An 18,099-nucleotide genomic window follows, 5' to 3' on the forward strand; every position below is an offset into this window, starting at 1 on the left:
TTAATAAAATAGGTAAATCTTTGACCAGAGGACGTTTTTTAAACTAAATAATGCACAATTTAAAATATTTTCTGCAGGAATTAATAAATTATTACCATTTATAACCAATAAAAATATACAATGTTTATTTAAATGAAAATCGAAAGAAATTAAAATGTGCATGCAAATCAAACATGTAAAAATGCAAAACCAAAAGGAATACCAAATTTTAAAAAAAGCCAGTGGTAATTAAAAACAATTATGCTGCAGTAATACGAAATTGTCATACTCCATCATAGGCTGTAAAATAAATAGTACTCTGGTAACCAACGTATTTTTACGCATCGATGACGTCAAGGGCAAGCGTGGACACGCTGGGATTGCGTAAACATGGCGGCCTACATGTTAATCCTTGAGTGCATTTAGTTTTATCAACAATCTTTCTTTCTTCATTCTGCTGTCATTTCAAAACACTACTAAAACATGTTTCATTTTGCACGTTGCAGTCGATTGACACGCGGCACTGTCACGTCAGATCGATTTTTGAGCTCCCAAAAAACAAGAGATTTCATGATCCACCACCTCAATAGGTACACAATATTTCTCTATATATTGATTCTTTTGGCTTGAAACTGTTTGCACAGCACAGACATTTCCATGTTTATCTTGTTGAGGTCGTTAGATTTGTATTCCATGTTGCATATGCATATAAACATACAATTGGTCTTTAATAATTTATTGTATAAAGTAATTTATTGTGTAGACATATAGAGATATGTTATTTATGTATGCAAAAGGTGATTCATATGGCCTAAACTTAAGAAAAACGATTGCATAATAGTCGTGGTATGTCCCTGTCTTGTGAAAAGCAAGTAAGCTTTAGTATACTTTTAAAAATGTACTTATGGAAATAATATATCTTTAAATAATATACTAATATATCTGTAAGTGTAAACTGAATGTAATGTATTCGGATAATTATTTGCATGTTATGTGATATTGAATAAAAATGTGTTATTTAAATGTATATTAAATACAATTAATTAAACTTGTGCTTATTTGACATACTTAAATATATCTTTATTTATAATATCAATATAACTTGTATTGTCTTTGAAACAGTGAAAGTGTAGTACTCAAAGCACTGACAAGCATTTATGGTCCACTAAAATGCAGTTTGTATTAAAACATGTGTCATGTATTTAAAAATATTTGTAATTTATTGTGTTGCAGTTTAGTGCATTTAAAATATATTGCATGTAAAATATACCGCTCCCCATAAACACAGCCAAGCCTAAAAAAAACACGGAACCACTCCTTTAAGATTTCAGGTACACATTTAATACTACTAAACACTTTTTATCACAAGGGGTAACTTGAATGAACTTCATAAATTATATATTCGAGTGTTCAAATTATTATACGCTTATAGTGCCTTGGAGTATTCTATAAATGCCATGATTAGGAATATGATCATTCATTAATACCTTGGTATTATTACATCGGTTTATCATACAGCACTGCCTTTATCTCTTGTATTGCAGGCGTGGCCAGCACACAGTCCACTGGAGCAGTTCACAAATCCCCTCCACACAGTTCACTGTCAGTGCTCCTGTTCGCATATGGAGACAAGCTCAAAAAGTGCTCCGTCTAGCATCCAGACGGCAGCCGAGAACACCAAACGTCACTCTGAAATTTATATTAGGACCAGCTGCTTTGACAGTGACAGCACGCTTGCTTGGTACTGCAGCTCACTGTGAAGCTGATGTGAACAATAATGTCCAGGTGGAAGTTCAGCTGAAAGAAAAGATTCCTGAATTCAGCTGGGCCGTCCTGTGGGAGTTTGTTCGGCCCCAACTTCTTGCACTAATAGGAGCCGTTATCGTCAGTAAACATTTAAACTATTTGCACTTGTGCAATTTTTTTTATTTAAAATCCTTTTTGGCTAAAATAATTGTATAGCTAGTTTGGTTAACTGCAGTTGCTCGGTTATATTCTCTTTCAGCTTGCGTTTGGAGCAGCAGCCCTTAATATTCAGATTCCTCTGATGTTGGGGGATCTGGTGAATGTTGTCGCTCGCCACATGAGAGAACAAGCAGGACACTACGTGAGAGATATCCAAGCGCCTGCAATGAAACTGCTTGGACTGTATGGTTTACAGGTACGTTAAAGAGATAGTTCACACAAAAATTAAAATTAGCCCATGATTTACTCACCCTCAAGTCCTTCTAAGTGTATATGACATTCTTCTTTCAAACAAACACAATCTGAGTTATATATGAAATATCCTGCCTCTTCCAAGCTTTATAATGGCAGTAAATAAGCATCAGAGACCTTTTAATGGTAGTGTATATATAAAAGCTGTTATTTATTTGTGTTTCAGGGCCTGTTGACCAGTGGCTACATCATTCTACTGTCTAGAGTTGGAGAGAAAGTGGCTGCTGACATGAGAACAACTCTCTTCATGTCCTTGCTTAGGTTTGTAAAAAAAAAATAGATTTTAAAAAAAGAATTAAAGTAGAAATGTGCTATTTTTGATGAAGGGGCACTCATTATACACTGTAGTTAAAGAAAGAAAAAATTGAATTATCTTGTGTAAATGTCATGTTACAGACAAGATGTTGCGTTTTTTGATGCAAACAAGACGGGGCAGCTGGTTAATCGCCTCACGTCAGACATCCAGGAGTTTAAATCTTCCTTCAAGCTGGTTATTTCACAGGTAGGATGTTTTAGACACCAGTTTTTATGCATCATTTGCATATTGTGTGGTTTGCAGTATGTATGCATGAAATGCATGCTTCTGCCTCACCTTTAAAGGTGTCTGTCCTATTGTTTGTGTTTTTTTTACATTTTCAACTTTCTTTTGTGGTCACTCCAAACAGAGTTATTCTCTATATCAGTGCACACTGCTTCTGAACTCTTGAGTTTCTTCCAGGAACGAACATGTCACAATATTCCTCATTTAAATAATTCCCGCCCAAAGCATATGCAAAATTAAGGAGGCGAGGCATTATCATCTGATTGTGTGTTGTGTTTTACAGGGGTTGCGAAGTGCCACACAGACAGTGGGCTGTTTTGTCTCGCTGTACATCATCTCCCCCAAACTCACGGGTCTCACTGTGGTCATTCTTCCATGTCTCGTGGGGGCTGGAGCTCTCATCGGTTCTTTTCTCCGTAAACTGTCACGGAAAGCACAGGAACAAGTAACGACACTGATGGAGAAGAGTTTAGGTTTAGTTACTCTTTGTATGCTAACTATACCGTTTTCCTCTTTTAGGTTGCTAAAGCTACAGGAGTGGCCGACGAGGCTCTTGGTAACGTACGGACTGTGAGGGCTTTTGCCATGGAGGACCGAGAACTAGAGTATGGCTTCAGAATATAGACTAACAAACTAACAAAATCAGCTTTTTACCTTAATATGTACTAATAACCACATGATGACTCATAGACAGACAGACAGACAGACAGACAGACAGACAGACAGACAGATAGATAGATAGATAGATAGATAGATAGAGAGAGAGAGAGAGAGAGAGAGAGACAGACAGACAGACAGACAGACAGACAGACAGACAGACAGACAGACAGACAGACAGACAGATAGATAGATAGATAGATAGATAGATAGATAGATAGATAGATAGATAGATAGATAGATAGATAGATAGATAGATAGATAGATAGATAGATTTTTACAGTTTTTCTGTAAAAGTTACAAACATTTCATACAGCGTACAGTCTTTTTTTGTACAGTGTATTATTATTATTTTTAGGAAATTACTCTTTATTATTTCTCAAAATCTAAATCAGTTCTGATATGAACCATTCTTTCACAGGAGGTATGCCGCTGAGGTCCAGAAATCAGCTGCCATGAATGAAACATTGGGCACAGGAATTGCCGTATTTCAGGGCCTGTCTAATATTGTCCTGAACTGTGAGTAATTATGCACGTTTTACTGATTTACATCCAATTACTACATGAACTAGAGCTGTTGACTATTCTCTTTATCCGACAGGCATTGTTCTAGGCACTATATTTGCTGGTGGGTCTTTGATGGCCCGTAATGACATGTCACCTGGTGATCTGATGTCATTTTTGGTCGCCTCACAAACAGTTCAGAGGTGAGAGTGCAATGTATTGAATTCTTGATTAAAGTCTTAATTAAAAATGTTGTCTGCACATAATATAGAAGGAACAAACATCTGGCTGATGTCAAACCACTCTAAAAACACGTGACATTCACCTTACATCTCTATCTCTATAGATCTCTTGCCAGCATTTCAATTCTGTTTGGACAGGTGAGTGGAAGACACTTAACATATTGTGTATATATATATATATATATATATATATATACATATATATATATATATTGATGAGTGTTTTGTGTCAGATGGTTCGGGGTATGAGTGCAGGGGCTCGTGTGTTTGAGTACTTGACTCTAGAGCCCAGCATTCCACTCACCGGAGGAGGTCGAATCCCTCTCAAGTCTCTGATGGGAAGAGTTGACTTTATGAACATTAATTTCAGGTAGGCCTCTTATGCAAACATGACAAGACCTGAATTTAATCTCAAAAGTTTCATTCTCTGTTATTTGATGTTTCTCAGTTACCCAACAAGACCTGGAAACCAGATCCTTAAAAACTTCAGCCTGACTCTACCTCCCTGTAAAACTGTTGCTATCGTTGGAGAGTCAGGAGGAGGTAAGATCTATCTATCTATCTATCTATCTATCTATCTATCTATCTATCTATCTATCTATCTATCTATCTATCTATCTATCTATCTATCTATCTATCTATCTATCTATCTATCTATCTGTCTGTCTGTCTGTCTGTCTGTCTGTCTGTCTGTCTGTCTGTCTGTCTGTCTGTCTGTCTGTCTGTCTGTCTGTCTGTCTGTCTGTCTGTCTGTCTGTCTGTCTGTCTGTCTGTCTGTCTGTCTATCGATCGTAGCCATCACAGGTGAATACATTATTTTAGTAATGTATTATAAAAGTACCATTTTTAATAGTATTTTATTTACCTCTAAATGCAGGCAAATCCACAGTGGCCGCCTTACTGGAGCGGTTCTACGACCCCAGCGGTGGAGTGGTAATGCTGGACGGGCTGGACATCAGAACACTGGACCCATCCTGGTTAAGAGGACATGTTATTGGGTTCATTAGTCAGGTACATATTATTCTCTCTCTCTCTCTCTGAGAGCTGGATCTTTCTTCACTCTAATATATGTGTGTGAAATAGAACATCTGTATTATAAATCTTTTTGGTCCTCATCACAGGAACCTGTTCTTTTTGGTACTTCTGTGATGGAGAATATCAGGTTTGGAAAACCCAGTGCAACAGACGCTGAGGTCACGGCTGCTGCCAAACAAGCCAATGCTCATAATTTCATCACAGGATTCCCAGATGGATACAACACGGTGGTTGGTAAGCAGTGATCAAAAATAAAATAAAATAATTTCCCCAAACTCTAGACTGAAAGAATTTTTAAGAAAGTGTATGTAAGATTGTGACCAAAACTGGTACTGCAATCACTTTCAAATGACTGTAGAGCGGAGTATCCCCTCTCCCCCTCCTCCCTGACTCAGAGGTTGCCAGATTGGCTGCAGGATCAAGCAGGAACGTTTGTAGCTGCAGCTGTGGTAACTAGAGCAGATCTGGCAACCCAGATGCAGAAACACTAATAATAATTCATTACATTTATATAGCGCTTTTCTAGAAACCCAAAGCGCTTTACATATAGAAGGGGGTGTGCAGTATCCAATGTGCCAATGTGCAGCATCCACCTGGATGATGCGACGGCAGCCATATTGCGCCAGAACGCTCACCACACACCAGCTGATTAGTGGAGAGAAGACAGAGTAATGAAGCCAATCAGGAGAGGGGGATTATTAGAAGGCCATGATGGACAGGGGCCAATGGGCAAATTTGGCCAGGGGTTACACTCCTACTCTTTATCAGAGGACATCCTGCGATTTTTAACGACCACAGAGAGTCGGGACCTCGGTTTAACGTCTCCTCCTAAGGACGGTGCTCTTTGTCAGTATAGTGGCCCCATCACTATACTGGGGCGTTAGGACCCACACAGACCACAGGGTGAGCACCCCCTGCTGGCCTCACTAACACCTCTACCAGCAGCTACCTGGTTTTCCCATTTGGTCTCCCATCCAGGTACTAACCAGGCTCAGCCCTGCTTAGCTTCAGTGGGAAACCAGTCTTGGGCTACAGGGTGATATGGCTGCTGGCACTACTGACTTCGTGATTGGTCGATAGGTGGAGGGTGGAGCTTCAGCAACAACTTTTAAATGACAATATCCTGTTGTCAGTGATATAAGTATTTGAAATGAACATGATTTCTTAATGTCTAGTGATTTATCAGGGCCATTTTATGATTAATTGAAACACATTTCTTACATACATCCTTTAATACTTGTTTTTTTAAAGGAAAAGTTTTCAATAAAGTGAGATGAAAGGTGTACATTTTGAAGCGTGAACAAAATAACTTTCTTCATCAGTTAAAAAAAAATAAAAATACAAAAAGTACAGTAAATAAATGTTCATATATATTTTTAGGTGAACGTGGAGTCACTCTATCTGGGGGTCAAAAGCAGCGGATCGCAATCGCTCGTGCCCTAATAAAAAACCCCAGCATCTTGATTCTTGATGAAGCCACCAGTGCGCTGGATGCCGAGTCTGAGCGTGTGGTTCAGGAGGCTTTGGACAGAGCCACAACGGGTCGCACCGTTCTGATCATCGCTCACCGACTCAGCACCATACAGGCGGCCGATCTCATCTGTGTCATGAGCAATGGACGTATTGTTGAGGTTAGGAAGGACTTTATAAACGTACTTGCATACTGAATGCCGGAAACATACTGGGATGTGTAATGTTTGTTTTATTATTTATGTTTTCAAAGGCTGGAACACACCTGGAATTACTGAGCAAAGGAGGGCTGTATGCTGAACTTATAAAGAGACAGCGATCCAATGGTCACAAATAAAATACTGTTATACTGAGCACATGTCACTATCTGATTTTTTTGTAAAATCTTTTTTTAAAACAAAATTTAATTGGGTGCTCTGTAATAGCAAATGGGCTTTAGTGAAAATTCTGTGGTTTGAGTTGTATGTAACATAGATAAATGTCAGTGTTGCGTAATGGTAGCCTTGCTGTTTTTAATTTCCCAAACTCTAGACTGATGTTTTAAGTATTTTAATCTTTTCTGTTTTTAAATGAAAAGGTTTCAATAAAGTGAGATGTACATTTTATTTTGAAATACAAATGATTTATCAATACCATTGTGTTGATACTCTGCCTGTCTTCCATGAAAATTGAAGTTTAATAAAAGTAAACAAGTATTTTCTTCCCACATTCCCCATACTCTTTATTTTGTCTATGATAGTTAGAAAATATGTTTATAAGAATGTTTAATACATGATCAAATATTAAACTAAATGTTTTATTTTAACTTTATTATTAGCGGTTTAAATCCACTCAGAATGTCATTTACAAATGATGCTTTTATTTTGAAGTGCGTCTCAGTAAATCGCCATGTTGAAACCCTTATTGCTGTTCATGTTGCGTACTACGCCCCTTGTTGATGAAAAACGACAGTAATCAGCTGTATTATTTAAACCTTTATTTTAAGACGCAGGGCAATACGGAGCAAGGACGCTTTATTTAAAAGCTATTGTAACTGGCTAAAACCATGCAAAAGTATGAGAAGTTGGAGAAGATAGGAGAGGGTGAGTAACGTAAATGGATTGTGGCCTGAATGGCTGTGTCTGCATTGGAGATTTATAGAGTATTAACAATCATGAAGGTTTGCTGTTATCGAGTTTATAGCGTCTGACAGTCTGCTGTGAATTATGCCTCCGTAAGCGTGTGTTGAGATTAAAGTCTAAGCTGGAGCTAGCAAGCTTACAATGAGCGGTTGAGATGATCATGCACCTGATTTTAAATGCATCAAAACTGCATTTGCACACCTGTTAAACGATGTCATTGCTGTTCTTCGGGGAAATTGAGCTGTTGCATTGATTTATCTTAAATCAAACTGGTCGTTCATTCATAGCAGCATCATTGGCAGGCTTTTCTTTTGATTTTCACTGAGCTGCAAATGTTAGTAGCTGATTTCTATGAGGCATTAAGCGACTCTTCCTCTAGGGGGCGCATGGAGGCTCAACATCTTAAATTCTGATTTGAGCAACATTCAAATACCAGAACGATTACTAATTTATTAGCGAGATTTGAACACTGAAAAATACTAATTTAAACGAATGGGTGCTTGAGTTATAGATGAAATATGCGGCAAGAATCTTTAATAAATCGTCTTTTAAAAACGACACTGATTGATCTATTTTGAAGTATGTTGAAAAGTAACGGTTACATCGTGACAACGGTGAACCGTTGACCTGCAAAATCAAACAATTAAGAATTACATTATAAGTATTGTTTTAGCTTTATTCTACCTGACAATTAAATTTAGACACCCATTTGAGGATTTGTTAAACATTTTGCCAACTTATCATATCTCTACAGTGATTTTTCTAACTATTCCTTGAAGTCTGACTGGCCTGTTGTTTTTTATTCCCCTTTGCTTGCTTCACTTCTGTTCCCTGTCACCAGGTACATATGGGACCGTCTTCAAAGCTAAAAACAGAGAAACGCATGAGATTGTGGCCCTCAAACGAGTGAGATTGGATGATGATGATGAGGTAAGACAGGGATGTGAAGCACAAGCATGTCATATTAAAAGCAAACGGTCACATTAATTTTCAATCCTACAACAGGGGGTTCCAAGTTCAGCTTTACGAGAAATTTGCCTCCTGAAAGAACTGAAGCATAAAAACATTGTAAGGTAGGTATAATTGCATATTTAGTATATTTACAGTTTACAGCAAGCAAATGCATTGAGTTTGCGGTGTCTATTTTTTTTTTATTGCATATTAATATATTTAACCACATTAAATCAGTTTTGGTTGGTTGTATTTAATTTTTTAAGTAAAATAATTAAAAATAATTATTGATATTTAATAAATGTGATGAAATATTAATATTCTGGCTCTTCTCAACTTTTTAATGGTAGTGAATGGTAACCTGGATTTTGAAGCCCAAAAAAACCCTGCATTCATCCATCCTAAAAGTAATCCACATGGCTCCAGGGGGTTAAATTGTTGTCTGTAGAGGGGCCAGAGCTCTTGGAATTCATCAAAAATATTATATTAATTTGTGTTCATAAGATTACCGTATGGTAATCCTATCCATAAGGAGCGGTATGGATTATTTTTTATAATGGATGGATGTTTTTTTTTTCTGGGCTTCAAAATCTCAGCCAGTCACTGCCATTATAAAGCTTGGAAGAGCCATGATATTTTCTTTATGTAACTCTGATTGTATTCGCCGGAAAGAAGAAGGTTATATACACCTAGGAGGACTTGAGGGCTAGTAAGTTATGGAATAATTTTTGGGTGAACTAACTCTGTAACAACAGCTACTTGTTCTTGTAGATTGCATGACGTCCTTCACAGTGACAAGAAGCTCACGTTAGTGTTTGAGTACTGCGATCAGGTAGGAGCAAGTGCCTGCAATATTATTATTCACCCTGTTTCTAATGATCTTGCTGCTTGAGTCCCATGAGATAAATGTGTTTTGTAACTTGAATGATTTTCATTCACATAGGATTTGAAGAAATACTTTGACAGCTGTAATGGTGACTTGGATCCAGAGATTGTCAAGGTTTGATTTGTTTTTTAAATCTGTATGAAGCCCAAAAAGAGCATCTTTTGAGTATCAGAAAATGGTGTTTTAATTCTCTGTGCAGTCCTTTATGTACCAGCTATTGAAGGGTCTTGCCTTCTGCCACAGCCGAAATGTTCTCCATCGAGACCTTAAACCACAAAATCTGCTCATCAACAGAGTAAGGAAATGACTGAAAGGGCTTGATATTGAATATTTATTATTCATGTGTTATATGACTATAATATCAGGTTTGAATTTTATTGGTGAAACCCAAACATGCTCCATGTTCCTTTATTTCTATTGTACTTTTTGACGTCTGTATTATTTTGTTGTCATCAGAACGGGGAACTGAAGTTAGCTGACTTTGGCTTGGCCAGAGCGTTTGGAATACCTGTACGGTGTTATTCTGCTGAGGTAAGCTACACGGCTTCAGATGCAGCGTGGTCTTTTTCAGCGTTTGCCTGTTCCTCACGTCATGTTGATTGGCTTCAGGTGGTGACGTTGTGGTACAGGCCACCGGATGTGCTGTTTGGTGCTAAGCTATACTCTACCTCTATTGACATGTGGTCTGCAGGGTGTATATTTGCAGGTAGGAAGAGCATTCATTTTTTTCTTTTTTGTAGTATTATCAATTGTAACGTTTCTTGTAGTATGTGAATGTTTTTCTGCATAATTTTTTTTAAGAACTTGCAAATGCAGGACGGCCCTTATTTCCTGGCAATGACGTGGACGACCAGCTAAAGAGGATCTTTAGATATCCTTTACTCTTAATTGATTGGTTTTGGATTGAACTGTGAATCTTCATAAATACATACATTATATGTGTGTGTAATTTTAGTATTGTTTATTATAGTACAGTAATTGTATTATTTTGATGTGCATTTTATAATTTTGCTTTATTTTTTTAAATTGTAATATTTAGTTTCTTATACAATTTCATTATTACAATTTTAGTAGTAGTAGTAGTATTTTAGCTAGTAATTGTGGTACTTCAATTTAAAGGGTTAGTGATGGATGGATGGGTGGATGGATGGATGGATGATATGAGAGAATATTTCCCTTCCCTCTCATATTTTTTTCCATTACCATGTCCTTTTAGGGGCTCCATAGTGATGTAATTATAAGTAATATGATTAAGTTGCCAGGCAATGCATGTATAAACTTAGCACATCAAGCCAAGTTACCATTGAGCTGATTAACTTTAACATTTTGGCACATTGCTGGGAACACCGACAGAAGAACAATGGCAGACTATGAATAAACTTCCAGATTATAAGGTAAACATTTATTTGTCTGGCAGAAAGATATTCGTTGCAGGAACACCCAATAACATGAGGAAAGGTTTAGAATATGAAAATAGCCAACTGAATTATTTGTACAAAGTCTTGCTTTAGTTTCACACATTTATTCTGCATTCCTTTCTCTTTTTACATTTTTTTTATTTTATTTAATGTTTTATTTTTATAGCCGTACCCAATGTACCCAGCTACTACATCACTTGTGAATGTGGTCCCTAAACTCAGCAGCACTGGCAGAGACCTTCTACAGGTACAATATTCTCATTGTGGAAACGATTCCTTCACACTTTCATGATTCATGGTTCAGCTGGATTTTTCTGTGTTTGCAGAATCTTCTGAAATGCAATCCGGTACAGCGAATTTCAGCAGAGGAAGCCCTTCAGCACCCTTACTTTGCTGATTTCTGCCCGCCATAAATGTCAGATCACCACAACTTTATTTAGGAACCGATGATGGGCCAGTCTTACCTCGTGAAACCCCTTCAACACCTCCAGCTTTCAGTTCCGCTCACACCTGCTAGAAAGAGGGACCATGAAACACTCCTCCCCCTTAAAGTTTATGATTTGATCACATGATTATGATAGTGACAGAGTGTGGTGCTATTATCCTACATCAATCATGTGCTTGACTAGAGTTTCCAAAAATACCTTTATTATATTAGTGTGGTCTTAAAGGAACAGTTCACCCAAAAATGAACATGGAAATAAGCTGCATGAATATTCCTCTGCATCAGGTGGGAATTGCTTGAGGGTGAGTAAATGAAAACCAGATTCTCATTTTTGGGTGAACTATAGTTTAAAAGATGCCGATCATCTGTTTTAGTCACCAAAATTTCAGTCCTGGCTCTACCCAATTTATTTAGTTGATTGCCAAATCTGTTTTGTTTACAAAATGCTGCCATGAAGACTACTGAAAGCAGCGTTTTCTTTTTTTATTTGTTAAAGATCAAATCAGCAGTATCATATAATAAGGTACAGCACACATACTTGATTTAGTATTAATATATAGTGTTTTTAAGAAAAAAGTTACTTTTGTGTTGTACATTTGGTGAGATATAGGATGGAAAAAAAGAGTAGAGACCTTATTGTGCGACTAATTTTGCCATTTTCTATGAATGCGATTTTTAGCTGTGATTTTAAACAGTTATCCAAATTGTTTTTTGTGCTCCCCCTTCAAATTTAAGCAAATCTAGTATTCAAACTTTTTTTTTTTTAGAATTTTTTTTTTTTTTTTTGGTTCAAATGGTTTCACATAGATTTTTTTTTTTTTTGTATAGTTGACCACAGAAATTGCCTTCATTAGCCGGAGCAATAGCTATGTGTTAAGGAACAATCTTTTCGTAAGGCGTCATATTTGAAGGGTTCTTATTTCAATGCATGCCAGTGTTTTCATTACATTTCGTGTGATGTTGCACATTTACCTTATGGAAGAGTTGGGTCATTGGATCTTTTACGTTCAGATGGCCCTGAAGTCTGTGAAATGTATGATAAAACTTACGTTCCCTTCTTTTGCTTTGCTTCTCTCCTCCGCTGTAGTAGATGTACATTGTTAAAGAACATAAATCCACATCTCAAGTTTCAGGCCTTTCATAATGATTTAATGTTACTGATTTGAAGTAAGTTATCTGAAAACGGTTTGGATTGCTTTGACATAATGAGTGGTTGCATTTTTCAGTTTTTTAAACATTGTGTGAAAATGCTTTTATTTATTCATATAATATGTAATAAATCAATAGGTTTAAGTTTCAAATTAGGTGGATTTGGATGCTCGGTAAGGGACCATTCCTGACATATGGACAGATATTTCATAATATACCTAGCATACTAAACGTTTTTATTATTATAAACAAATAAGATTTGTTACAGAGACTAAAATAAATGTTGCTATAGTGCATATATTGGATCTTAGCAACAGGCTTGTAAGTAAAGTGTGAAAGTAACCATATATGTTTCTTATACGTTGTTATCAAGAATGTAGCAGAATTCCTTTTTTGCAACCCTCCAAGACGACACTGATTTTGTTTTCATAGTGTTCTTTGATTATCTGTAAACCATATGTAAAATCTGTTTGAAGAACTGCGCACAAGATTATTAAAAATGTTTTCGCTAAACAAAGTCTCATGTTTCCCGCATGAATGAAATCAGGAAGGGTTAGGGTTGTGTTTAGGTTATACACACTCACCCCTTTCGAGCCCCTTTCGCCTTCAGAACTGCCTTAATTCTGCGTGGCATTGATTCAACAAGGTGCTGAAAGCATTCTTTAGAAATGGCCCATATTGATAGGATAGCATCTTGCAGTTGATGGAGATTTGTGGTATGCACATCCAGGGCACGAAGCTCCCGTTCCAACACATCCCAAAGATGCTCTATTGGGTTGAGATCTGGTGACTGTGGGGGCCATTTTAGTTCAGTGAACTCATTGTCATTTTCAAAAAAGAACAATATGAAATGATTCAAGCTTTGTGACATGGTGCATTATCCTGCTGGAAGTAGCCATCAGAGGATGGGTACATGGTGGTCATAATGGGATGGACATGGTGACATTTAAACAGTGCCCAATTGGCACTAAGGGGCCTAAAAAAGTGTGCCAAGAAAACATCCCCCACACCATTACACCACCACCACCAGCCTGCACAGTGGTAACAAGGCATGATGGATCCATGTTCTCATTCTGTTTACACCAAATTCTGACTCTACCATCTGAATGTCTCAACAGAAATCGAGACTCATCAGACCAGGCAACATTTTTCCAGTCTTCAACTGTCCAATTTTGGTGAGCTTGTGCAAATTGTAGCCTCTTTTTCCTATTTGTAGTGGAGATGAGTGGTACCCGGTGGGGTCTTCTGCTGTTGTAGCCCATCTGCCTCATGGTTGTGCGTGTTGTGGCTTCACAAATGCTTTGCTGCATACCTCGGTTGTAACGAGTGGTTATGTCAGTCAAAGTTGCTCTTCTATCAGCTTGAATCAGTCGGCCCATTCTCCTCTGACCTCTAACATCTACAAGACATTTTGTCCCACAGGACTGCCGCATACTTTTTTCCATTTTCACACCATTCTTTGTAAACCCTAGAAATGGTTGTGCGTCCTAGTAACTGAGCAGATTGTGAAATACTCCGACCGGCCCGTCTGTCACCAACAGCCATGCCACGCTCAAAATTCCTTAAATCACCTTTTTCCCATTCTGACATTCAGTTTGGAGTTCAGGAGATTGTCTTGATTAGATAATTGCATTAATAAGAAATTGAGCAGGCGTTCCTAATAATCTTTTTGGTGAGTATGTATGTGTGTGTGTGTGTGTGTGTGTGTGTGTGTGTGTGTGTGTGTGTGTGTGTGTCTTTTTTCCATCACCATGTCCCGTTGAGGGCTCCGTACAAATGAGCTCTTCTGATTGGCCGAGATTCTCTGCTCTCTTAACAGGGCCTGCCACTGCCTCACAGATGCACAAGTCCCTTTTGCTCCACATTTCACAGTGTACATGGTGCAAAAGTGAGAGCGCGCTGAACTTGTCATTTGAAGGCGGAAAAACTGCGTGTGAGACTCGTAGCAGCAGATTCAAGCAGTTGTAGTGATTGGACTTGTGATTATGTTAGAAAAATATCCAAGAAAATGTATGCATTTGTGACCAAATATTCTACAAGTGTTCAGTTCTCATTGTGTGGATTCACATGTTAATTTGCGGATGTGCAAAATTTGTCTGTGACTACCTTTCTGGGCCTTGGATGTGGTATTTAAATTGCTGTCTATGGAGGGGTCAGAGAGCTCTCCGATTTAATAAAAAATATCTTCATTTGTGTTCCAAAGATAAATGAATGTCTTACGGGTTTGGAACGACATGAGAATGAGTAATTAAAGGGTTAGTTCACCCAAAAATGTAAATTCTGTTATTAATTACTTACCCTAATGTCGTTCGACACCCGTAAAACCTCCGTTCATCTTTGGAACACAAATGAAGATATTTTTGTTGAAATCCGACGGCTCAGAAAGGCCTTCATTGACACCAATGTCATTTCCTCTCTCAAGACCCATAAAGGCACTAAAGACGTCGTTACAAAGCCCATCTCACTACAGCGGCTCTACAATCATTTTATGAAGACACGAGAATAGATTTGTGCGCACAAAAAAAAAAAAACGTTCAAATCTTTGTTTTGAAATCGGCCCATCACTATATGTCGTTATTTATGTATTTTTTGCACACACAAACTATTCTCGTAGCTTAAATGATAGTAGAGCCGCTGTAGTGAGATGGGCTTTGTAACGACGTCTTCAGTGCCTTTATGGGTCTTGAGAGAGGAAATGACATTGGTGTCAATGAAGGCCTTTCTGAGCCGTCGGATTTCATTTGTGTTCCGAAGATGAACGGAGGTCTTATGTTTGTCGAACGACATTAGGGTGAGTAATTAATGACAGAATTTTTGGGTGAACTAACCCTTTAATATGGAGGACTTGGCATCCAAAGGACATTAACCTTAACGGTGGTAAAGTCTGTTTCACATATCTTCTTGTCTTCTTAGCTCTGCAAATGTCGTACCACCCATCTAGTTCTAATTTAGCACCTTTCTTGGGTTCCTGTACTGTTCTGCATTATTGGATTTCCTCCATCCCAAGAGGACAAACAAGGTAACATGGCTCATCATGGTTTGCTGTCTTTTGTGGGATAAGGGTTAAGCTGACTTCATAGATTTTTGTTGAGGACCTGGTGGTGGCGCTGAATGACCTTGATAAAGTTGTCTTGTGATTTAAATACATCAGATGTTTCTTACAATTTTTTGTTTTCAATTTAATTTAGTTTCTCATATTCCATCTTTATATTAATTTTCCATTAACCCTGTAAAGCCTGACATTAAATATTAGTCAGAAAAAAGAGATTTGTTTTAAATGAGCAATTTATTAAAACAACAATATTTAAAAATAAAAATGAAAAAAGTGTTCTTGTTGTGTATCATATTTGATATGCCAAGCTATAATGGCTCATATGATATAGGATATGGAGCTCATGAGGCCCAAACTGGGCAATAATATGCAATTTGATGCACATATTGATATTTGTATGGCCAAATGTATTTGTACGTAAATCAATGAGCTATTCATAAGAGTATATCAGGCTTCTTACATAAAATATGTATAAAATGAATTCTCACTCTATATCTCACAACATAGTAGGCCCTATTAGATCATATTTAAATGCTTATAGTTTTATGATCAAAGCTCTGAAAGGAGAAAAACAAAACAATGTCCTGAACTGAACTGAAGAAGGGAAAAAATGTTCCTCAAAAGCCTGATGATGTATCATTTGATACTCACATTTCAGAATAATTCAAATGTTCACCTCAAAAAGACACATGTACATCGACCTGAAGACAGATGTTTTTAGAATTATACTAAAAGGCTTTTAACTTGCTAAAATAAAAATTATCTGTTGTACAACAGGTTTTCCAGACAGTTTTTTATTATTTTGATAATTAAGAGGGCCTAGAAATATGTATCAAATAGGAATAATGAGTTTCATGATACACTATATTGCCAAAAGTTTTGGGATGCTTGCTTTTATATGCACGTGAATTTTATGTGATATAATTTAAAATGATAAAATAGAAAAAAAATTGCAAACGTTATTAGAACATATTTATGTTAGCTGAAATGTGTCTGCGATGAAGCAGCTCCTTTTGCATTTGCAGCTTGTAATCGAGCAGCAAACTGTCTACAGCAGGTAAAAATTATATATTTCCATAAATCCAAAACGGTGTCATAAAAGAGTAGTAAAATATGGAGACACTTTTTTGATGGACCTAGTAGCCTGAAACGCTTCTGAATGTAACCTCCATGAAGCCACTGTATTTTTGATTTGTTTTTTTGTATTATCCTCTATATGATTGTGTATAGTGGCAGATGCTCAGACCTTTTCAGTGGTGTCCAGCTCAGCGAAGTCTACAATGGATCAATGAACACCATAACTGCGGCTACAATCTGCTGTACTTCAATTGTGGATTGCCACAGCAGACCCCGCTTTCACATTAAGATTTTGTGATCACCATACAGAGTTCAATTTCTGTCTCCTGGGACAGAATAGATCACACTGTTTTGTGAAGGAACACACAGTTTTGTTACTGCTGTTACACGTAAGCTTCTTTTCTTTTGTTTCTTCTACTTGAACTCGTCACAGCATCACTAGACTCTTTATTTCTCTTTTACAGCTTCATTGAATGTTGACTATTCCTTTTAAAATCCATAATGTCACTATTCAGTTTCAGTGAATCCTCAAAAGTAATACTTTAATATTGCGCTACTCCCTAAAAAAGTAACTAATTGCATTACTTAGTTTGTTTATATTGAAAGTAATATTACATTACTGTTTCTCGTGGACTGGGCTTGCTTGTTTGTTTGATTTTTTATTTTAAAAAGTTACATTTTTTGCAAATGTAAAGGCCCTTTCACACCAGAGGTTTGCATTTCACTGTTTTTATTCATTTTAATGGATGCTGAGTCTGTTTTGTGCAGGTGAGATGAGTGCAATGTGTAAATGCTTGAAGCATGCACACATTCAGTCTCGAACTAACCATCATATTCACACACGCCTCACTCCCAATTTCACTCGATATGGGGACATCAGGAGAGCTGTCAATCAGTAAATGGGAAAAAAGTAACTTGTGTTATTTATAAAAGAAACTCAAAATTAATTTAAAAGTAATGGAATACTTTGCTGCAATACTAAGTAATCTAATTACGTTCCTTGTAATGTGTTACCCCAAACACTGATCCTTAGTTAGGGGGGGGGGAAACAGATCAGAATTCAGAAGATTTGTATGATTGTGTTGGAACTTTTTCTTTCAAAATTTTCATGGTGAAAGTTACATGGTGTTTTGTACATACATATGTGTCGGCAGTGTGTACACAATTTTGTACACATTTTATATTTGCATTTAAAGGTACATGCACAAAAGCATGTTTTTCCTTCTACTCAAAAGTGGGCATTTACTAGCCTGACAATTCAGACCCACATCAAGATGTTTGGTCTGGAAACTCACCGTAGACAGGGCTCAATCTGAGGGGCGGGATAAACCGTTGTCTTTCAAACTCCCTCTGCA

General features: G+C 37.2%; 2 protein-coding genes and 1 pseudogene across 2 annotated transcripts; 2 read left to right on the plus strand and 1 right to left on the minus strand.

Annotated features, from left to right (window-relative positions):
• Positions 1 to 337: 337 nt before the first annotated feature.
• abcb8 (ATP-binding cassette, sub-family B (MDR/TAP), member 8) lies at positions 338 to 7,353 on the plus strand. Its single transcript, XM_067434443.1, has 16 exons — positions 338 to 569; positions 1,524 to 1,863; positions 1,985 to 2,140; positions 2,363 to 2,457; positions 2,593 to 2,698; positions 3,021 to 3,182; positions 3,257 to 3,342; positions 3,816 to 3,913; positions 3,996 to 4,101; positions 4,245 to 4,278; positions 4,374 to 4,510; positions 4,589 to 4,683; positions 5,018 to 5,151; positions 5,262 to 5,409; positions 6,556 to 6,806; positions 6,899 to 7,353. The coding sequence occupies exons 1-16, from the start codon at positions 463 to 465 to the stop codon at positions 6,980 to 6,982; spliced, it is 2,139 nt and encodes a 712-aa protein (XP_067290544.1). The 5' UTR covers positions 338 to 462; the 3' UTR covers positions 6,983 to 7,353.
• On the minus strand, positions 6,112 to 6,228 carry LOC137064302 (5S ribosomal RNA; annotated as a pseudogene).
• A 178-nt stretch (positions 7,354 to 7,531) lies between the features above and the next one.
• On the plus strand, positions 7,532 to 13,126 carry cdk5 (cyclin dependent kinase 5). Its single transcript, XM_067435141.1, has 12 exons — positions 7,532 to 7,727; positions 8,608 to 8,696; positions 8,772 to 8,839; positions 9,489 to 9,549; positions 9,661 to 9,717; positions 9,803 to 9,898; positions 10,060 to 10,134; positions 10,213 to 10,309; positions 10,405 to 10,474; positions 10,937 to 10,997; positions 11,188 to 11,268; positions 11,348 to 13,126. Exons 1-12 carry the CDS (start codon positions 7,691 to 7,693, stop codon positions 11,432 to 11,434), a joined length of 879 nt encoding a protein of 292 aa, XP_067291242.1. The 5' UTR covers positions 7,532 to 7,690; the 3' UTR covers positions 11,435 to 13,126.
• Positions 13,127 to 18,099: the final 4,973 nt, after the last annotated feature.

Source organism: Pseudorasbora parva, chromosome 24, assembly GCF_024679245.1.
Source record: "Pseudorasbora parva isolate DD20220531a chromosome 24, ASM2467924v1, whole genome shotgun sequence".
Classification (NCBI taxonomy): Eukaryota; Metazoa; Chordata; class Actinopteri; order Cypriniformes; family Gobionidae; genus Pseudorasbora; species Pseudorasbora parva.